At 52.9% G+C, this 22246-nt stretch overlaps 6 protein-coding genes across 6 annotated transcripts; 2 read left to right on the forward strand and 4 right to left on the reverse strand.

The window, feature by feature from the left end:
• Positions 1-1657: 1657 nt before the first annotated feature.
• On the reverse strand, positions 1658-5419 carry J7T55_010540 (uncharacterized protein; the record flags this gene model as incomplete). The annotated part of the gene is made up of 1 exon (XM_053145094.1): positions 1658-5419. The coding sequence occupies one exon, from the start codon at positions 5417-5419 to the stop codon at positions 1658-1660; it is 3762 nt and encodes a 1253-aa protein (XP_052992387.1).
• A 2313-nt stretch (positions 5420-7732) lies between these two features.
• Positions 7733-11950, reverse strand: J7T55_010541 (protein kinase; the record flags this gene model as incomplete). Its single annotated transcript, XM_053145095.1, has 8 exons — positions 7733-8599; positions 8667-9075; positions 9373-9437; positions 9490-10257; positions 10313-10331; positions 10409-10538; positions 10595-11029; positions 11095-11950. The coding sequence occupies 8 exons, from the start codon at positions 11948-11950 to the stop codon at positions 7733-7735; spliced, it is 3549 nt and encodes a 1182-aa protein (XP_052992388.1).
• Positions 11951-12239: 289 nt separating this feature from the next.
• Positions 12240-13813, forward strand: J7T55_010542 (uncharacterized protein; the record flags this gene model as incomplete). The annotated part of the gene is made up of 3 exons (XM_053145096.1): positions 12240-12295; positions 12532-13565; positions 13677-13813. The coding sequence occupies 3 exons, from the start codon at positions 12240-12242 to the stop codon at positions 13811-13813; spliced, it is 1227 nt and encodes a 408-aa protein (XP_052992389.1).
• A 690-nt stretch (positions 13814-14503) lies between these two features.
• J7T55_010543 (uncharacterized protein) lies at positions 14504-15937 on the forward strand (the record flags this gene model as incomplete). Its single annotated transcript, XM_053145097.1, has 4 exons — positions 14504-15010; positions 15074-15321; positions 15390-15777; positions 15836-15937. 4 exons carry the CDS (start codon positions 14504-14506, stop codon positions 15935-15937), a joined length of 1245 nt encoding a protein of 414 aa, XP_052992390.1.
• A 1089-nt stretch (positions 15938-17026) lies between these two features.
• Positions 17027-19947, reverse strand: J7T55_010544 (tetratricopeptide; the record flags this gene model as incomplete). Its single annotated transcript, XM_053145098.1, has 4 exons — positions 17027-18101; positions 18188-19390; positions 19446-19815; positions 19887-19947. The coding sequence occupies 4 exons, from the start codon at positions 19945-19947 to the stop codon at positions 17027-17029; spliced, it is 2709 nt and encodes a 902-aa protein (XP_052992391.1).
• Positions 19948-20513: 566 nt separating this feature from the next.
• Positions 20514-21746, reverse strand: J7T55_010545 (uncharacterized protein; the record flags this gene model as incomplete). The annotated part of the gene is made up of 1 exon (XM_053145099.1): positions 20514-21746. One exon carries the CDS (start codon positions 21744-21746, stop codon positions 20514-20516), a length of 1233 nt encoding a protein of 410 aa, XP_052992392.1.
• Between the last annotated feature and the right edge of the window lie 500 nt (positions 21747-22246).

The raw sequence follows: 22246 nt of genomic DNA on the forward strand, positions 1-22246 counted from the left end.
CCGCTGTTGCGGTTGCAAGGCAAGAAATTTCGGGTTCAACAACATTGTCTTCCACCGCGAGGGCTGAAACGAATACCACAAAGGTGAGCAATCATAAAACGTCCCATCGTAACCCGTAGGACAGGCCTTATTGCGGGAATGTTCCTTCTCCCCAGCTCAACGGCTACTGGATCTAGGTCGGGAAAGCAAAACAAATTTGAACAAATCCACCCTACGGACGCGACAAGCACATTTGAGCAAGAAGACAGAGACGGCCGAAGAAGAACTCACACCATCCAAGCAGCCATGCTCACATGCACCTTATTAAACCGCGCCTCACTCCTCTTCCTCCTCTACGCCATAATGCTCCTTGCCCTACAGCCCGGCCGCCGCCGGGAGCTGATTTTCAGGTTGAGGGTCGCCTGGGGGTGGGAGCCAAAGCCAGCTGAAAGGGCCTCGCACCAGCCTGGTATCTGATGACGAAGGAGAGTGGTGGATACAGGGGCCCGGTGGCCGTTGTTTGTCAGAAGTTATGGAACGTCTGCAGGCGAATTTGGGTTTGACGGACAAGTGTGGCTGCTAGTGTAGAAGAAGGAGATGTGCATCACGGATGGGTCGTTCCTTTGCGTGCGTACGTGTGACGAGCTGGGGATGGAGAAGCCTAGATGTGTGTCACAAAGGGGTCAGCAGAAGGGAAAGACTCACCAGGAGGATCGGAAACTTAGGGTGAAGAAGTTCAAGACAACAGGAGTGATGAAGGCTCGAAATAGTGAATCCTGGGGATGTACCGAACTGATGCTTGAGGCTCGGTGAAACAATTTGTCCGAACCTCCTGAAGTCCTGGCCCACGAAGAAAGATGCGCTGACAGGGACCGAATTGTGACGCTCGCCCTTTCCAATGGCTGGATAGGTATTAGATCAGTTGTCGCAGGCAAGACTTACGGAAATAGAGTAGTGAAATTGATTGAGAAGCAAAAACACTTTGCAAGGAAGAAAACCTGAACACGATCCATTCTGCTCGTCCTCCCCCTTGCCGAACCGCTCCACGAAAGCCGCATCCTCTCCATGAGCAAAATGGTAGCGACCGCCACCGGACCCCCGACAACCGTCTTAGAATTCCTACCACACTATTTCCAGGCCTGCTGTGGATAAGAATGTACTCTCTTACATCTTTCAGCACACCGTCGTGATTGGACTAGGCACAGGGGGGAGTTAAGGTGCTTGACATGATTAAGGAATCGAACACAATTCTACATGATTATCTCGGTGTACATGTCCGGTCCTTCACAGACCATCGCCTCTTTTTATCTAGCCCAGCAATACATGAGGTTCTTGCGACAGTTTTGTCTACATGCCATGCCATCGTACCCATACATGTACCCATACAGATCTTGCGAGGTCCTTCTAATGTCCGTCCAAATGAAGTGAAAACAACGAAAAGCACACAGATAGGCATGGAATGACCTGACCATATCCACCCTTTTGCATCCATTTATCCATCCATCCATGCATCCAGGCAAGCAATCATCTCTCGATGACCATCAGAGATCCCATCAAAGCACACCCGCTTCATCATCATCTCATGCCTCATAGCTCATCACTCATTACCCTACCCGTTACCATGCTCACAACTCAATTTTTCATTCCCACACTTCCGAACCTACTCACCCGCCTTGCCTTACTCTTTCACAGGCCCCTGGCTCCGACTGCGCGGAGTCCTCAAGTCACACTTCCGCACAACAGTCACGCTCCCGCGGTCCTTGGAGTCCCGAACAACCACAAGCGCAAGGTCGTCCCGCACTCCAGCCGAAGACTTCTTGGAGACAGCGGAGCTACGCGACGACACGCTCCGCGCCATGCTGGGCGCCCGACTGCGAACCTTGCGGCGCTCAGAGGGCGGCGGCGGCGGCGGGATGGGACCCGCGAGACCTGGGCTTGGCGGGATGGGAATATCGGCAGGCTGAGGGCTGGGAGCATCGGTGGGCGGTGGCGACTGCGGCAGCGGGATGTTTGCGTAGCCACTCACGCCGCTGTTGAGCCCAGCCTCCTGCGCCGCCGCGAGGCCCTCGATCAGCTTGTTCGCCGCGGCGAGCTGCTCCGCCAGGCGGGCGCACTCGCCGCGCAGCGCGGGGATTTGGGCCGCGTGCGCCTCGAGGTCCGCTACCTGTGCCTCGAGGCCGGCCTTCTCGGCCGTGAGGGTTGGGACCTTGGATGCCTCCTCCTCGAGCGCCGGGACGCGGTCTGCGATGGCTTTCGTGTGGCTCAGCTCGACTTGGGCCACGACTAGGGCCGAGGCCGCCGTGTCGCGCTCGCCTTCGAGCTGGGTGATGCGCTCGCCCAGCTCGGTTTTCGTGGCCTCGACCTGCGTCGCGAGCTCCGCGTTCTTGGCTTCTAGGTCGGCGGTCTTGGTTGTCAGCTCCTGGTTCTGGGTCTGTAGGCCCTCCAGCTCCGTCTTGGTGGCTGCTGCTTGTGCTTCGGAGTCGGCGGTCTTGGTCTCGACGCCGGTAGGCTCGGGCGCGGGATCCTCGGGCGCAGGCGCAGGCGCCGGCGGCGGCTCGGTGGGCGTGGGCTCTGACTCAGCCTTCTTCTCTTCAAGGGATGCGGCCAGCTTCTGGAGCTCCTCGTGCTCCGCTTCGAGAGTCTTGCTCTTCTCTTGCAGCTTGGACACCTCGCCCTCTGAGTCTGCAAGCTTGGTGCGAAGATCGAGCAGGTCCTTCTCCTGGTTGACGGCGAGGAGTTTGTGGCCGTCGAGCTGCGTCAGAAGAGTGTCTCGCTCTGAGGACATTGTGTCGGCTCTAGCCTGTTCTGCTCCAGTCTTTGACTTTTCTTCGTCGACCTTGGCTTTCTCCTCGGTAAGACTGTCCTCCAAGATCTTGATGGTGTCTTTGAACTTGTCGACATCTGCGTGTGCGCCGTCGATGTGGACATTGAGGACGGCAATCTGTTCTTCCATGTCTTGAACTTGAAGCTGGTGCTTAACAGTGAGGCCAGCAAGCAAGGCGTCCTTTGCAGCTTCGAGACCATCCACCTGCTTCTTGTGCTCCTCTCTCAGGGAAGCAATATGTTCCTGTGTCTCCTTGGCGCGTGCTTCGAGGTTGCTAGTCAAGCTGGTGATCTGCCCGTCACGCTCCTTGACCTTGTCCTCGAGGCCGGACTTAGCCTTCTCTAGCTCACCGATCTGTACGATGAACCCGTGCTTCTCCTCAACAAGCCCCTTCATCCCGTTCTCAAGCTCGGTGATACGAAGGAGGTAGCCCTTGACGTCCTGGTAAAGCCCGTCGCGCTCACCATGCAACGCGCCAATCTCCTTCTCCTGCTCATCAACGCGCGCCTCAAGCGGACCCACACGGCCCTGCAGCGACTCCTTGATGATCTGGAGCGACGCGACCTGCTCGACAACGAAGCGCTCCTTATCACTGACGTGGCTGAGCGTTTTGGACAGGTCGGAGCAGCGCTTCTCGAACTCGTCCTTGATCTTCTGCAGGCCCGCGCGCTCCGCCTCGGTCGCCTCCAGTGTCTTGGCTTGTGCGTCGAACCGCGTCTTGAGGTCCGACAGAATCTTGCCCTGGTCAATGAACGACTCCTGGAGCTTGTCGTGCTCCTTTTGAGCCTTCTCGATGTCGCTGAGCTTCTTGTCCATCTGCTGCCGCTCTTTCTGTCGAGTCTTCTCGCGCTCCTTCTCGCGCTCCTTTTCGGCCTTCTCACGTTCCTTGGTAGCCTTCTCGCGCTCCTTGGCCGCCTTCTCGCGCTCTTTCTCGGCTCTCTCGCGCTCCTTGCTGGCGTTCTCGAGCTCGGTCTTCTCCTTCTGGAGCTGCTTCAGCTGTCGCTCGTGTTCCTTCTTGCGTTCTAGCTCGGCGGCCTCTTCCTTCAGTCTCTTCTCTAGCTCGACCCTCTCCTTCTCCTTGACCTGCAGCTTGCTTTTTTGAATCTCCAGCTCCAGCTTCTGGACCTCCTTGGTCTGCTGGACGAGCTCCTTGCTGAGGTTCTTCTCCTGCTGGGAGAGGGTAAGTGCAGCTGGCTTCTCCTCCACCCTGACTTTGACCTTCTCCGGCTCCGCGAATCTCACCGAGGGCACACGCTTGATGGCCACGGGCGTTGGGGCCGGGGCGGGCTTGGCGTCCTTGGCCTGATTCTGCTCGAGCTTGAGCTGGGCGATCTTGTCCACCAGTGCCTCCTCGACCAGCTGGCGCTTCCGGAGGTCGTCGCGGTGCTCACGGTGCTCACGATGCTCGCGCGAGTCCCCAGACCGATTGACCTCGATATGGATGTGAGGTGCACTTCCGGAGCTGTTCCTCGCAGACGAGGAGCTCGTTTCGGTGTACGTCTTGGCAGATTGGTTGCTTGACATAGTCTTGGTCGATGATGAAGTTGAAGACTCTTTGCTTCCATTGGACAAGATGGACTTTGGTGCCGTGTGGCGAAGGATAGATGGACGATGACTCTGGGTAACCGAACGGGACTGGGGCTGTTCTTGTCCCAACGCCTGTGTAGGAGTTGTTGTCCTGGACGAGGATGATGTCTGGGTTGGCGTGATGTTGTAGGTCTCGCCTTTCTCCGTTACGTCCGACGCAACACTCGTAGCATTTGTGCTGGTTGACAAGCAGGACGCGCTATCCCCTTCAGAATCCCAAATGTTGTCACTAGAGAAGTGGTCCATGGAAATGTTGGAGTTGGACATGGACAACTGGGTTGTCAGGTCCGTCGGCCGTCGATATGGGACGGTAGACTCGCCAGGAAACGCACCGGGCATGTGCATCTGCATGGGATTCTGACTGATCTGTGGGCCCATAGTGCCTGGGAGCCCCAGGTGATTCAGGCTTGGTGTGCTGCTCGAGAAGGGATTGGCCGACGGCGGAGGTACAGACCGGCTGCTGCTCGAGGACACGGGAGGCGGTTGAGGTGCCACCGGTGCTTCTCGGATTCCATGCTGGCCGCCGAAGATGCTCTGTTGCGAGCTGCTAGTGTACGCCGGCGTCGGGCGTTGATAGGATGGGGCAGTGGCGCTGTGCGACACTTGTGGCCTGTACTGCTGCTGCTCGAGTCCATATGTAGGTCGCGCAGGGACGGCAGCGGTGCTCACACTTGGCCGTGCATTGCTAGCGGACTTGGTGCTCCTCGAGGGACGGAGCGAGGCATTCTGGTGACTGGAAGAGCCGTTGCTGGTTGACGATGGTGGAGAACTTCCAGTCGACGCCTTGGTCGAGCTCATCGAGACACCGGATGTCTCAGAGGCGTCGTCATAATCCAGGTGTCGTGACAGCCGTCGAGATTTGGTGTCATGTGAGCTCGACCGTGTCGATGGCGACCTGGAGGGTCTCGGGGTGGAGGATTCTGTGCTGGCTTCATTGCCGGCTCGTTGGGTGTTGCTCGTCTGAGTCTTGCCGTCTCCTGGCCGGAAGTACTCCATGCCTGGAAAGGCCCAGGAATGTCGAGATGTCATGGCTGCTGGCTCACTGATGAGTTTCTGTCGTCGTTGCCTTTGCGTGAAGATCCTGCCTGAAGATATTTGATGAACGAGTTCAGCGGTCTCGGTAACGCTTCGTGTTGTGATATTGGAGTTGTAGAGACTTGGTTCTCATGGTATCCCGGCAGAACTGGATGTGTGCTGAGTCGTTGGTGACTGTTTGTTTGTCGGGACTGATGAGCAGAGCGAGACCCTCCGACCAAAGGAGTAAGGCGAGCCGCAGTATTAAAGGGAGCAACGTCAAACCGCAAGACCGGACCAAAGTCACACAGGCCCAAAGGATAATACCACCAACCCAAGCAAGAGTCGATAAATTTGCGTCTCAACAGTGGTGCTACACGCAATAATTGTTGTGGCAGGTGTCCCAAAGGGGCAAGACGGGCTGTTCCTCGCCTGTCCGTCCCGCGATACAAACTTTGGTTGGGCACCGACGACATGGGGGTGCCCAGCTGCCAGCCAACAGGGGAGACGCTGCCGACGGCTCGATGCATTCTGCCCTGCGTCTGCACATCCACATCCCACCCTGCAGTTGTTCGGCCTAGCCTGGATCAAACAAGCGCCGCTAGGGGCCGAGAGGCACCTGGACATCCTGCTACGACGCTGGGAATAAGTTGACGGATTGACGGGTCTGGATATGCCAGAACTGGTGGTCCTGGTGGAGGGTGTGGCCCGCCCCGGATTTCCAGGGGTTCCAGACTTGGTCGATGTGATGGTTTTCTGTGGACGTCAACCCTCTTCTCCTCTCGCAGTGCCCACTTCGCTGCGTCCAGAATGCAACACCTCTTTGCCGGTTGATTTGCAGCATTGGCCCACCACGTTCTGGATGTCAACTGTGAGTCAAGTTCTGCTTCTCCGGGATGCGAGTGCACTGGCAATGTCCCGGCGTGCTTCCATTGGACCCAGCTGCAGAGCCCGAGAGCCCAAGAATTCGTTTTGTGGGTGGCAAAATTAGATTCGGGTTCTTTGTGCGACGTACAGGCTGGACAAGCATCCCGTAAAAACCTGGTCTGGCATTCTGACTGTTTCCCAATAGCCTTACTGCCATGCCAGTCAGTCCAGTCAGCACCCTGGGCACACACACACGCACGCGCCAGCTGATGCTGAGTTGTCTGCTCTTTTCACCAGTCGCTGGTGGTGACAGCTTGCCTCGTACGACTCGCCTCGGCTCAGATGACGGCGCCGCGACACGCCCAACTTCGGCTCAACAGTCCGGGCTCGTCGCCGAATGGATGTCGGGTTTGCCCTGCTTCTGCGGCGCTTTCCCAGCCACCATCCACGGCCGAGGGGCCGTGGCTGATTCGCGTTCTAAGTTCGCATGGTGTCTGCATTGGTTTGCTTTTCAGAAATAGTGGAGAATGGGCTGCAGTTTGCAGTCACCTGCACGCATATCTCAAGACACAAAGGGGAGTAAGGGGGGCCACGTTGGTGCCCGACTCCTGCCCTCCGGCATCCGCCCCCAACCCCTGATTCGCCGTGCGTCTACAGATCGACAAGTTTAGAACCCTTGGGAGCCAAGCTTGACCACCCTCTTTCGACCAGACGTGACAGTCTGTATATCACGCTGCAGTCAGTCCCCTTCCATCTGGTCTTTCTTGCGTCATAGTTCTCTTTCGGTCTCGCCCAAGCTGAACGCAGCTTGCGCAGCTGTACATGCCTGAGGGAGGTGCGGAGACGGCGGGAAGCATGCGGTCGCACTGGGTGTCTTGGTGCCCAGTAATGTCTACAACCTGTAGGGATCCCAGAGGTTGGCCAACCACTTCGGAGTACGTGCATTGTCCGTAGAAAGGGGAGGTCATCCTATATGAGGTTATCGTACGACAGAGTATACAATGGCCGATTTTTCCATGGCTGGTTACTCCATTCGAGGTTTCTTCTACAAGGCGGGTTTCCATTACCTACAGAATGGCATCCTACATGAAGGTTTTTCACTGGAAGGAATAGCATGGACTGCTCAAGTCGTACCCGGACAGTTGGAATTCCTGAGTTATACTGCTATGCCCGGTGCGCTGCTCTACCTATATGGGTACATGGGGCCTTCATCCTGCCGCAGGCGCACGTTGCGGGTAGGGCTGCAGAGCCATGTGTTGGCTCGGCGACCAATAAACTTCTCCGCTCTGGAGCCTAGGAGCCCGTCTGTGCATTGATGCCCCTAAGCATAGACTTCCCGCGGCTATTGCACAACGGGAGCAATAACAATGCTTAAGCAGTGGCAGGAATGCAGGTGTATATCAACGAAATCAACAAATACAATATCAATATCTAAATTGCCAAGTCGCATCCTATCCGCACTCAACTGAAGGGCCCACGCCGAGTAGGGTGCATGATCCACTTCAGCATTTCGGAGTATGTTTTCCTTCCGCTACCAAGTCCTTGGGACCCTTCACCATGTTTTGGATTAGGTCCTGACTGTGGATTCATGGCGATGCTAGGTCCAGTCTGTCCTTCTCGCTGGATCTGCACATCTTTGATGGCCATGAGCTGCCCAAGCAATGCTCTCTCGGCCTCTAGGAGTTGGAGCTCTGACATCGCGCTAAAGTTCGTTGAGTCAGGATCAACCACCTTGCTGCCGCCTGGAGCTGAAGCCTTCGCCCCTTGGTGAAGCTTAGCATATCCCAGCCCGGCAGTGCGCCTCGTGCTCCTGCGCCGCGTTTCTCGCATCGCGCCAGTGGGATCCGTCTCTCTCACCACCTCTTCAATCTCTTCTTCTACTTGTTCCAAAGAGAAGACTTGAACTGCCGGTATAGAATTTGAACTAGACGTCTTCTTTTGTTCACGCACAGGCTGCGGAAGGCCCTTTAATTCAAATGGATCCGGCCCGAGGGCCTTCATTTCAATCGTCTCGTGGCCTTGAGCGTCACTTACGTCCTCCTGAGAATTCTTGGTGCCATGTTCTAGGTCTGGCGGCTTCGTGCTGAACCTCATCTGTTCGGTGGACTGTTCCTCTGGCACTTTGGATGAGGTTGGAAATAAAGACCCCTCATGCTTTTTGTCTCGGAGTTCTCGGAACAGAAACTGTAGGGTATTCAAAACCTCAAGGGACTTAGCTCGGTGCTCCCCTGTCACCAGCATCCTCTCCAACACCAGATTGAGGAAGCCATTCAGGGCTGGATCAACGTCCGGGTGAGTCTGAGAAATATTCTGGAGGATGCGAACGCGCTGGTGGGTGTCAGCTCCAAACGTCTCGATCCCACGTGCGCCTAGTGAAGTAGGTGGGTTGCTTTACCTCTTTGACACACTCTTTCACGACAGGAGAGAGTCTTGTGTTGGCACGTATGTTACCGGGTGAAGATCCGTCAGAGGCCACCATCCGGAAAAAGTTGTCCACCCCAATATCTCCTCGAGACTGTCTGCCCTCCTTCAATCGATCCTGGGCGAAGTCCTCCACGCCTTGTGCCCCAAGTAGGAGCCAAGTAGCGAACTCTAGGTAAACGCAACCCAAGGACCAGACATCATAAGCTCTAGATACCGGTCCGTCAGGTTCCTGCTCAAATTCAGGGGCGCTATAAGCCATTGTCACTGCCGTGGTGGACGGCTGGTGTCGCATCCGTGTCTCAGCTTGGTGGAATCTGGTCTCCCCGAAATCGCTTATCTTCAGAACCCCAAAATCTCCTCGATATCGCTCTTTGGACTCACTTTGGCGAAACCATAGAACATTTTGGGGTTTGATGTCGCCGTGCCTCCCATATGCTCTTGACGGCAGCCCAGATGTTCCATGAATAATAGTCAAACCATCAGCAAGGCCTGCGCATTGTTCTAGTAACCAGAGAACCAGAGATTTTGTCAAGGATGGCTGAGGCATCTCTTTAACCCAGAGATCCGCGAGATTCCCATCAGCCCATGGGAAAACCAGGAAATGGGATTCTCGCCATTGGTACGACGCAAGTATTGTGTTGAGGTGGCTATGGCGTGGAAGCTTAATTAAAGCCGACATTTCCATGTTGAACGCTTCCTCAGTCAGGGAACGAAGTTCTTTTACCGCAAATTCGGTGGCGTTCTGCAGATCAACGGTCAGTCTGTGTGATTACTGACAGCTAACGGGGACTTACAGATACTCGTGAGAAGTCGAAGTGTGCTGGATGTATTCTGACGCGCCTGATTGTTGAGCGGCCTGTCTCGATCATCCTGTCTGAAGCGACCCATGGCAAGACAATGTTCCGGTGTAGACGATAGAAGAGTGCTTCACCGCTGTCGTCTAGAGTAAATCGAGGAGCTAACATTGACCACTGCTCCGTGTCGAAGAATCCAATTTTGCTCCTATTCAATCTTTTGAATGAGTTCAATCGAAGGGCTTCTTCTGTTTCCGGTGACAGATCCGTGTCCCTGCGGTAGAAATGTCGACCATCGAAGAGAAAAGGCAGATCATCGTCACTAAGTCCCTCCGCACGCAGATCCTCCAGAATTTCGCAAGCCTCGGTGAGTACCAGAATCGCAAAAAGTTTGCGAGCCGATCGGAGGACATAGTCCACTAGCACTGATAGCTTTTGTCTTTCGATTTTCATTGGTTTAGCAAGGTAATCGTAAACCAAAGGGTAATCGACGAGCGATTCCAGAACGTCATGTGGAAGAAAGCGACGCTCGTTGCCTTCTCCGGCTGACTCCTCCATAGATAAAAGCAACAGGTCTTCAAAGCTAATCTGACTTTGCCGTACCATCGAAGCCTCTTCAGCGGGGCTGAAAGAACGGGGCAGGCCGCTGAGGATTGACTGTCTGAAGGGAAGCTGCTGATCATAAATTCTGTCGACCTCTTCTGAACGCACTGTGCTGATCTCAGCTTGCAGCTGAGAAGCACGTCCGGCTCCACCTATATGGATCTCCTCATTGTCAATACGATTGGTTGCGGTCATCATGCCAGCAGAATGATAGACTTACATCAGGCCAGTGTCCAACCCTGCACATCCAGTAGACCCAGTGAGCGAGTGTCTAGTGACTATATAGAGGTTGGGAGAAGGGAAGGAGTCCACTCACGTTCTGTTAATGTCGCTGAATAATTTCTCAGCAGATACTATATGCGCTATGGGCTCAACGTCATGGCTGGCAACGATCATGCCACACAGCTTATTACCGCGGACAACCCAGCATCCTGAGGTGCCACGTGCTGTTGCTGGATTTTAGCGTGATATTCCGACCTCATTACAGTGGCAGGCCACTCACTCAACGGTTTATTGTTTTTCAGTCGGATCATCCTCGTGGCAAACTGCCTGCCCCGCACAAACATGAATGGGGTTTCCCTAAGCAACGTTGCTGGAAGGATGCACTCCAGCTCAACAATGACGCCCAGGTCTTGGTCCATCTCAGCCAGTGAGAACAGCTCATGGTCCATCACTAGACCGTCAAGGGATTGGACTCCACCACCAGTCGTGAAAGAGTTCTGAAGACTGAACGGAACATCCAGCAGAGCAAAATCCGCGTCCTTCGTCAAATCTCCAAGATTCCCAATGGATACGCTTGATGGATGCTGGGGTGTTGGGGTCCAGACCTTGCCCAACCAGTTGATAGCATGAAATCCCATAACAGGTGTCCAGTGCTTATCAGAGGGCAATTTCGTCGGTACTTCATCTTTTTCTCCCGTACGTAATTTAAAAGTCCCTGCACAGATATTAGCAAGATAGCTGGTGCGAACCTGAGGATATAGATTAGCTGGAAGAGCTCACCTTTCTTTTGAGAGCCTCCTAGAGGGCCATTAATCTTCTTTCTTGATGTGGCTGCCAATATATAGTCAGAGAGACCATGAGCAACAGTGACGGCAACAAGCTTCCTTGACCCATTTTGGTCTGGAATTTCAACAACACCACCGATCCTGCAAACTTGAGCAAGTTCCCGGGATCCACCCTTTTCAACCACGACAAAACACAATAAACCGCAAGAGGAACGTCTTGGTCGACTTATGTCTATGGGGTCTTCGAGGCTCAGGAAGAATTTGTAGCCATGAGTGGGTAAGTCAAATCCCGCTCCCATGTTGAGCGTCTCCGGCATATGTGTGACATCAGCCATGGTCCAAGATAGACCGCCACGTCCAGCCTGTATCTTGGACCCGAGATTCAAATTCTGTGGGATTGTAGATGGGAATTTCGCGACGATGTCCTTCACAACCTCTACAACTTCTGGCCTGCATATGACCCACCCCCTGGGCTGCAGCCTGACCTGACGACTATCCCCCTGCCCTAAGAGACGGATGTCCGTGACAACGGTTCTGACGTTTAACTCATCTTGATAGTCGAGGTTGTGGTCCTGTATGAAGTGCTCGATAGCTGTTTCAATTTCCTGCAAATGTGGGTGCTTCAGACTCTGGGCCAGAGACCGTTTCTTTCTGGCAAGGCGGTGTTCATGATTGCAACCCGGCGGTGGTGGCCGGTGGGTTGTGATGTCTCTCTTGCCAATGAAGAATTTTCTCAAGCCGAAATGTGTTTTCCTAAGGCCTAAATCGAGCACTGGCTCGATTAGGTCCTTCTCGACGGGGTTGCTGAGCTGGATAATAATACCGTTTGAGCACGAAGCGTTCCTAGCCATGTCGATAATGCCGTCTTTGAAAGGGGATAAAATCAAGTGTGGAATGGATCTGATTGTCCAAAGAATGAGGCGGCTTTCTTTTTAGAAGATTTGCTCCAGATAGCAGCAACAGCAAAGCGAGAACAGGGGATGTGATCAATCTTCAGCCTCAAGCCACAAAAATGTGTCACGCGCTAGGGGAAGTGGAAAAAAGATGTCATTCGTCAGGCTTTTCTGGCTAGACTTGCCAGCGCCAGTTTGCCCTTCAGCTGTATATTGGCGCTTTTATTTCAGCTGCTACGCTATCGAAATGCGTGCATATCTTCAGCGAGTGGGACTACAGCTCTTGACCAGGGTACTTGAACGGTACTGTTCCCGTGGAAAATTTCTCATGCCTGTTCTCGATTTGCGTCGTTCCGTTGGGCTCATTATAGTTGTACTTGCTATGAAATGGCAGTGAATCCTCAACGAGAGGCGGAAATTCGTCAGATATGGCCCGACATAGAAAACATCAACAATGATGAATACCGCCATTGGCTTTCATACCTTGATCTTCTATCTTCAGCAATTTTTGAATGGTCTCGGGATAGGAATCCGCCCAGGGCTCTGTTCGAGTGCGCCACAGCAAGTCTTGATGTGACGCTCGACATAGTCGGCCAACTGCGAGACTTGACAGCGCAGCGATGGGGGCCCCATCCGAGGACTGACAACGTGGAAAATATGACGAGGGCGGAGATCGTTGAGAAGATCCAGACACAGAATCTGCTAGGTCTTGGTCGTCAGGCGGAAAATTCGATCCTAAACGCTCTCTGCCTTGCAATCAGCCTATGGACAACAGTCGAAATCGGTGTCTACGAAGAGAGTGGCCTCTCTGGAACCAAGAAGGTCAATTCATGGGCTCCGAACATGACCTTGACCCAGCTTCTGAGCAACGCCTTCCCGAAGACGCCACCACCATTGTCCCTCAACGTTCAATCCATGATACTTCACCCGAAACTGACTATGGAATACCTTTGCACCTTCCACTCGTTCGACTGGCTGTTCACACACGATCTCTCCGAGCACTTGGATATCAGATGGGCTGGTTCTCAAAACAACCGCAAACCAATCCTCATGATTTACAGGCACAAAGTCTTCCTCCGTAACGAGATAGCTGAGAACCTCCGCGGCACTCGACGCTCCAAGCTCCCCATGGACCTCGTCGAAGAAGCTCTGGACACGCTCAACCTCCTCTTCCCCTATAACGATCACCGCACTCGCCGGCTCCTTCGAGCAAAGAACCAAGAGGCTGTCTTCTACGACCTCGCCTGGTGCGGGCGCGGCCGCTCGCTCGACCTGCGGCGCTACGTCTACTGGGGCGAACGCATCGCGCAATTGTCTGAAATCAGCAAGGGCGAGCTGCTGGGCTTTTCACAGCTGCTGCCGGACCGTGATGGGCGCAATTTGATGCAAACGGTGAACTTCTGGACCGCAGCCGGTGTTGCGGTATTCACGATCTTTAGTCTTGTGTTTGGCGGGCTATCAATTGCGTTTGCGAAGTGGTCATATGATGTCTCACGGATTGCGTATGAGCTTGCGTTGGCGCAGGCCTGTGCAGCAGCAGATGCTGAGACTCAGCTGCCTCGGTTCTGCCATGGTAATGTGTCCGTGACTGGGTAAGAGTGCGTTGGGGTAGTTCAGGGACAAGGATGTCTGTCAGTCTATCAACAGAGTGAACTAATCACCTCTTAACGATCAAATAACGTAGACGAGAAAGAAGTCCGAGAGAGTTCTTACGGGATCATCTTACAGATGCCTATGGATACCCCATATAGCATACTCCACTGCGGAATAAGTGCTGAATGCTACAAGATAACCTGTGCGACACCTGAATTCGAGTACTGAGGCTAAGGTCCTTTGTGAGGATGCCCATTGGATTTGACTTCAACCACCGTTTTCCCGCTCACAATGTCCTGAATTCATGCATGTGTGGAAGCCTTGGTGGATAGGAAAGGAGGTAGAGTCCATCTCAGCATTGCCAGAACTAAAAAGGCCGTCTGTATGTGCGTGATGGTTTGGTCATGAAGCCCCACTAGCGATCCTCACTTCCCCGCAAAATGCCAAGTAACACCACATGCGGCCTATGGTTATTTATCCGTCCAGTGAACGATCGCGAGCTCCGTCGTACTGGGTTCAAACATCCAATTCCGACGATAGACACGTAGCAGTGAGGAGATTCAACGGGCTATCTCAAATGCGAGGTTCTCGCCCTTGTCCCAAGTCTCGCCGGTACAGTGACCGACTTCCAATCATGTCGTGCAATTCCGCACATGTGGAGCCGTACCAAGCAATGCCCTCGAGCGACACAAGAGCTGCAAGAGCCGAGGGAGTTACTATGGTGGAGATATGGAGAGGAGAAGCACTTGTCTGGCATGGACTATGTTGGAGTTATTTGCTTCGGTGCAGGGCAGATATTGTGGATTTCCCTTAGTATAGAGACTGAGAGAGATCCCATATATTTGACATAAAAGCTACAAGGAAGCACAAAATCACCATCTCCATCTTAGCAATCCTCATTGGGACATACGAGTCACGATGAAGTCCATTCTTGTTAGTATGGTGTTGGCCAGCTCCGCTCTCGCGGCATCCAACGTCTCGCTTCCAAATGGCTGGTTCACGATCCCTCCCGCTGCAACAATCTCCCCAGGCTCTTTCCATGGGCAGCCTCGTTACCTGACCTGGATGGCCGACAGTCAAATTAAACATGGTATGGAGCCAACGCATGCCTATACCGTGTCCGCCCTGCTGTCGGGCGTGAAGCTCGCATATGAGCGCACCCAAGATGCTAAATATTCTGCCTACATTCAAAAGCACGTAGACCTACAGCTCTACCCAGGCTTTACAGGCGATATTCTCATGTACAACAACAGCAATTCTATTGATGATATTCGCTTTGGGCACTCATTCCTCGATATGTACAACATATCAGGTGGAGAGAATATCTACAAGATCGCTGCGCAGACCTTGAAGAATCAGATTGATCGCAGTCGTCGCACGCCCGATGGCGGTTTCTACCATCGATATCCCGACTATATTGATCAGGTACGTGGGAGCCGATTTACTGGATAATTGAAATGAGTTTTGTGCTAAGTGGGAATCGACCAGATGTGGCTCGATGGAATTTACATGCTAGATGTTTTCTATGCGCGGTGGACCTATGAATTTGAACCCTCGAATACCACAGCATGGGATGACATCGCACTGCAGTTCGACCTCATTGATGCCGGGACAACGGTGAATCGAGATCGCACAAATGGGCTCCCGCTCCATGGGTTTGATGTATCAAAGACGCAAATATGGGCGGATCCTGTCACTGGCGCATCGCCCCACGTCTGGGGTCGAGCTGTTGGGTGGTAGGCTCTTGGTCTCCTGTCCCCGTTAGAGTCTTTGGGTGAAGGCTTACGAGATGACCCCGTAACAGGTATATCATGGCACTTGTCGACACGCTCGACTACTTTCCCCAGGAGCACCCTGGCCGCGCAAGGCTCCTGTCCTATCTGCAAAGCCTCGCAGACGCCGTCGTCGCTGCGCAGGACAAGGTGTACAAAGGATGGTATAACATTATGGATCCGGGTCTAGAATCCCGCTCAGGCAACTACATCGAAAGCTCTGGTTCAGCGATGTTTGTATACGGGCTATTAAAGGGTCTGCGCCTCGGTTATATTTCCGGAGAGAAGTATGAGGCCGCAGCAACGAGTGGATACGAGCTCATGACCGGCACATTTGCGGAGAAGAGGGATACTGATGGGTCTTTGGGGTGGGGTTGGACGGTCCAGACGGGGAGTTTAAGCTCGAATGGGACGTTTGAGGTGAGTTCTTCTACCGTCTTATGTGCGATTGCCAGCATAATTACTAAAATCTGAGCAGTACTACGCCAGCATGCCACTCTTCGAGAACGACCTCAAAGGTGTTGCGCCGTTCCTTTTCTCGGCCTATGAGTACGAGCTATACATCGAGGCTAAGAAGTAAAAGGATTTGATTTGTTATCCAATAAATGACTTCGGAAGCGGCCGCACTTAAAAACAGGACCATGAGGATCAGCTCGAGTGAGATGATAATCAATCGAATCTTTTCATCAGTAACGTTCCAAATGGTATTAACATATCTAAATGAAAAGAGGTCTGGGCTTAGGACAGCTACAAAATCTTTTTCTAAGTACCTTGCGATTTAATCATTGAGGCTTTGAATCTACACATCATATATTCACTACTGTGTAGTACTAGGGGTAGCAGGGTGCCCATTGTCTTTGATAATGAAATAATTAACAAAGATACATTCCTGCGAGGCAGAGCATAAGCAAAGCCTCGCAACTTCCACCACATTTCAACGCTATCTCACACCCATAGCTTCAAGTCTTCGATGCCTTGCCCTAAAAATCCTTCAATGTATATTTCAATTCGATCTGTCATCAGTGTCAGCAAATGCAGGCACCTTGTGGCCCTCGAAGAGCCAAAACGCACATTTGGTCCATCAAGTAGTTGACGTTCTATTGGCCCTTGTCGTTACTTCGTACAAGTGTCGCTGCACTTGAAAGAAGACTTCATATCGTCCTTCCTTGTATCGCAGCTGCATATGGTAGACTGCGACTTGCGCGTGTGACCGCAAGTATACGAAATTATGTTGTAACACATGGTGCTGCAGAATGTTTTGGGGTGCTTTTGAAGAAGTGATGTTTATTCTGAAGACCTCTGATCTTTAGCAGCGAAGAGTTGCATTCTTATATAGCTGAGTTTATCGGCTCAAGTCGTTCTCCGAGGCTCTGTCTCTTCGCCTCATTTTTCCTTTTTCAGTCATCAGTATCCAGCCTGCATACGCCCGAGAGAAGTGAGGGGTTGATTATGGCCAATTGAAAGTTCCTCTCGAGACGCTGTGCTGACCGGCGCTGATCACTAGCCAAACAAACTGAGATCTGATGAGGAAAACTCCAGAAGAATCCGTGGCCGCCTTCTTGGGCACCGGATCTGAGAAAGTACCAGTCGTATTTGCATGACTTTGGTATCTATATATTTTATCCAATAAGCGAATTTGGAGGTTCCGCACTTAAAAACAGGAACAAAGCTACCTCCATTGCTGCCCTTTGACCATGTGACTGGAGGTTGGCACATCCCCAACTTGCTTATTCCACGAATCGGTCCTCCAGATCGAAGCATTCCACCCGCCTTGACACAGCTTATCGCCCACGTCCCGCCGCATCCAGAATGATGCCGTCCTCGTATCTGTCACGTATTTAAAAGTCGAGACGACGTGCAGTCCCTCCGTCCGAGCTTTATTTGCCTGCTCGGAGGTGTCTCCAAATTCATCGTCGAGCAATGTCTTCCTCAGAAGCTGTGGCATCTTGCCGAGCTCCGTTTTGTGGAATACAAGGATGAAGTGCGGGACACGCAGTCGCAGGTTGTGACCACTGAAGTCTAAGAACTTTATAGAGTACTCGAAGACATCAGACAACGTGACCTGAGCGCCGTTGGCAACGACAAAGCCAAACGGCACGAGACCTCTCCAGATGCCCACCAGGGTCGTAAACTCCGCTACCCATGGAGCAACAGATATTTGTCTGAGAGGGTATACTGTGTTAACATCCCCCACGTCCGTGACCTCCTTTCTCGGCGCCCTTGCTGTCGTCTTGATGCTTGCAGAAGTGAGATTCTCAATGACAGTTCCGAGCCAGTGGGCCGGGTAACCCCTTTCGAACAGGTGCAAAAGCAACCTGATGAACGCAGTTAAGTTCAGGGGTGCATACACCGCAGCTCCGTGCTCCGGGTCTCGTTTTTCAGGCAAGCAGATCTTGAGGAAGTGGGCATAGAGCCATCTCTCCAGGCGTGGCCGGGGCATAAGCTTCTTCCAAGGGAGCTTACTGGTGTCGCCCGAAGGCTTCCAAGCCCAGTAACCCTGGCCCAGGTAGAAGTCCTTTCCCGACGGCCTTGATACTTGGCCGTCATACTGATCAAATAATTCGGCGCAAAAGTGGTCCCTGATTTCTTGCTCGTCCGACATGAGCACGTATTCAGACAGAAAGTGCTCCTGGGATTTGAACCTGGGCGGATTTAGAAGGCATCTATACTGGAAGTTGGAGTCCCTGTCTTTAAGAAGCGGACGCGCGTACTCCAAAGGGCCGAGAATGCCCCCGATATAGTCCCTAATGAGAGTCAGCGTTGCAGCGTGGACCCGGCCCAAGTAAGTCACAGCCTGAAAGTCATTCGGCTCGTGTTCAATGGTACTCACGGGATATTGCTCATGTGTATACGATCGAATCGCTGTGGAAATGATGCAGAAAAGCGTGTCACAGCTCGATCTTCGACACAACCATAACGGAGCCTCTCCATGACGTCTGTCATCTCCCCAGATATGATCTCCACCCGCAAATTGGAAAAGCGTCGTATGTGATCCAGAGACCTGCCGACCAGGAAAAAGTACGTCCCTAGCATTTGAATAACCCCTTTCTGCCCGGGAAGAGGGGAAGGGTTGTAGTCGCCGAGGATGTGCCGGAGCATGCTCACGTGCTCCCCTTCTATTGCAGTCAGTCGTGCCCATTCCGGGAGGAACTGGGCTTCTTGGTCATTATTGCGATCTTTTTTTGCCTCCCATTCGAAATCTATCAGCGTCATGTTGGTTTTCCAATGCCGGTTGATGTACTCGTCGAGAGTAGCCGAGTGCCGAGCTCGCTCCTGAGTCTTGCGGGTTGCAGACCTCATCAGGTCAAGGAGCGTCCCAATCTCGGGCTCGTGGCGTTTGATGAAAGCCGCCGGCGGTGGAGTGATTGTAAACGCGTCGAATGCCGCCTCATCCTCCTCGCACGTGGGAGGGGTTGGTCCCTCGGCGCTCAGTCCATTCCTCATGCGGCTCATTTTGGTCCGTTGAATGTTAGTCTTGACCAAATGCCTTATATTTTCAGGGCGGTATAAGTTGTCCAATGGCTTTGACCAACATCGCAAGTGCTCAAGAGCCTGTATCCGGGTGGCTTCTGGCATAACAGTCCATTTCAGCATGGGGTCTTTCGCACGGTTCTCCTCCAGGACCCGTATTAGGTCCTGGATGACCCGCGTGACAGCTTTATAGACAAATGGCGGCATTACATGCCCAATGTAGAGGTAGGAAATGACGCATGTCATGTCTTCAACGGCTGGACTCGTCATCTCCTCATGTGGGGGCAGCTGTGATAGGAGTCTCAGCAGAATGAGAATTCGAGCCAGCGCTGCCGGTTTGAGGTCGACCAAGGTGAAGTGAAGCTCCTTGGGGAGGAGTTCGGCCCCACCGCTGGAGTGAAGCATGATTTGAGGGAGGGTTGACAGCAAGTGGCGCGCGTCACCTATCCCGCAGAAAAGGAACGAGAGAAAGCTATTGCTATTAGTCTTTGCTGCTAGGCCCGAGTCGAATTGGGATTCCGCTTCGTCATGGCCGATTGTATAGTACTCGGGCTCGTCTTGCCTGGCATTATGATGAGTTCAGAGCTGCCAAAGACAGAGTTTATCAAGCGTCTTACAAACATGGCTTGTATCGGGGCAGACGATCCAGAACATCTCGCCTCAGTCGCTGGGGATCTGTACCCGTCTTTTTCACGTTATCAATGGCCGCAAGACTCTCTACAATGGAATCTCTTCCTGGGAAATCGCCGCAGTTGTCAAGCGCTGCTCGAGCCTTCTGGGTCTGCAAGCCATACAGATGACATCTGGCCAGGCGAAGGTTCAGCTTGTTCCTGGATGGCGACTCGTCCGCGGACAGTGATACGGCTTTTTGAGCGTGCTCCGCTGCCTCCAGATATTTGCCAATCTCGAACTTGGCGGCCGAGAGGTTAGAGAATGGAGCAGGGTCGTCCGGCGAAAGGGAGGCAGCCTTCTCATAGCATTTAATTGCTAATGAACCCGTGCGTGAGCGTGTGCAAGTCCCTGAGTAAGTTGCAAGAAGGATTTGCCTCAAAACTTACCCTCCAACAACTTTCCCTGCTTGTACAGTGTGTTGCCTCTTTCTCGCGTCTCTGTCGCCATGCTTCATGTTGGGGCTAGCAATAATACACCACCTGGAAAGAGAAGATGAATGGCCGCGAGGTGAAGCCAGCTGTTGCAAATTTGCTTTTGGGCGGGCGACCCCGCCGCTCGAGGGCAAGCAAGCTTATTAAGATACAGTTTGCAGGGGTCCCAAACGTCGCGATGCAACCTGGCATGCAACTCTCGCAAGAAAGCAATCCTTGAAATAATCTTTGCTGGTCACTTTCTATGATGAAGAACAGAGCGCCTTGCAGAATAATTCTCAAATTTTTAGGACTCTAACCCTGACATTATCTCAAGCAATCCAACCGCCTGTGTCCTTAATTTTTATATTCACGGAACTCTAGGGAGCCGAGTTGTGGGAGAGTGCAAATGTTCGTCGAGACACTCTGCCCCTTTTAGCTTATCTCAAACGACACCCTGCTGGCGGATCTTCCCAAACAACGCTGCAAGCGAGCACATATCTCAAGTGCAGCTCATCTGTGCTTGGCCTGCAAGCAATGTGGATAGCGGAAGCTTGAACATTTGTGCTTTTGATTTGATGCTGCCCGGCAGCAATATTTCATCTATTTCAGCTTCGACGTAATGTACCTTCGCCAATCACCCATCTCGGACATGAAAGTCCGCAAGTACCCTTTAACATCTCTCAGCTCCGAGTTGGTGAAGGTCTCCAACCTGCTGACGATCTCGTCCAAATCCCACAACAGGCTCTTCATCTCCTCCATGCGCCCGGCATTTCTCTCGAGCAACCCGATGATGCTCCAAGTCCTCTTATCCAAAAGACGCCAGAACTTCGGATCATGCTGCTGGCGCATCACCTCGAGCGAGAACTCAGTGACCCCCCGGACGTAGTCCACCGACCTGTGAGCCGCCTTCATCTTGGCCGACAACGACGCTTCGAACTCTCCAAAAGGGATGCTGCCAGCGGGCATGTCGCCGACTCTGCATCGCAGTCGCGCCGCGATGTCTCTCAGCTGCGCATCGATGTTGTCCCACTCGTTCTTGTGCGCCCGCAGCTCGAGGAGTGTGCCCTTGAAGTACCTGCCCTTGACCTTCTCCTCCAGATAGTGCGACTTGCTCATTCCTGCGAAGAGGTCGAATGCGTCGGTTTCAGGGTGGCTGATGCGCGGAGCCGGGTTGTTATCTCTGTCGTGTTCATTGTCTGGGTCCCATTTCCAGCGCTCGCCACCGCAGCCTTGCATGGACGGGTGATCATCGGCAGAAGCGGTCGGAAAATAGTGCTTGTCCTCGGTGGAGTCAAAGTCCTCTGTGAAAATGGCGCCATCATCCAGTCCCTCGTCGACGCACACTTGGTTGGAGTCTTCGCCCGACTCGTAGTGTGGATCTGCATAGCCGTCCTCGTAGGCTCCAGTGTCGTCACATTCCATGGGGTCGGTCGAGGCATCGGATGGGTAATCCTCTTCGATGTCATCCTCGTCGCCGCCCAAATCTTCAGCCCAAGATCCTGTGCCGTAGTTGCCATCTCTCTCTGTCTCTGTCTCTTGATGCGAAAAGTATGAACCACGTGTCGTTTTTGGGGGTACAAAACTGTGGCCTCTCGCAGTAGCCTTGGATCGCTTTCTGTACTGGTTGTCGTAAGTTTCGCGTTTGGCATCGTCGATGAGGATTTCGTAGGCGGCCAGCGCCCTTATGAAGTCCGCCGCGTCACTTTCTTTCCCAGGCGCTGCCTTGTCAGGATGATGTCGGAGGGCGAGCTGGCGATAAGCCTTTTTGATGGCAGTTGTATCGGCTGTGAAAGTGACGCCCAAGACGGCGTAGTGATCGACGAAGTTCGCCATCGTCACTAGAAGGCAAGGGAAACGAAGGCAGAGTTGCCAGGAGGAAGAGAAAACACCGTCTGGCAAGTAAGATGGTTGGAGACAGCGAGGTCTGCTGTCGATGAGTTGGTAATGTAGACAAAAGTAGGTAGAAAAGTTGAAGCCAGCTTTTGGAGGAAAAAGGTAATTCATCCAGCCATCCAATGTCAGCTTTGGGACAATTAGAAATAAATGCGGGTTCTAGAATTGTTCGCAATTATTGACCGTCCATCAATGCCACACTAGCCCTTCCATTGAAACCGATTTTCAGGGCTACTGATTATCGAAGCACTTTTAGCTCCCAAATCTTCGCCGTTGAGGCCAGGCTTGGCCCTTAGAACAGCCACCGCGTCCCCTTAAAATCGCACCAACCTTGCCCAGCCCACCAACGGAGGATCTTCCTACAAACGTCCAAACATAATTCTAATCAGTAATCATGAGCACAAATAATGAGTGAAAATATGGAGTTGTCAACTCAAAGT

The sequence above is a fragment of the Diaporthe amygdali genome (genome assembly GCF_026229845.1).
Source record: "Diaporthe amygdali strain CAA958 chromosome Unknown NODE_19_length_847323_cov_64_739301, whole genome shotgun sequence".
NCBI classification, from domain to species: Eukaryota; Fungi; Ascomycota; class Sordariomycetes; order Diaporthales; family Diaporthaceae; genus Diaporthe; species Diaporthe amygdali.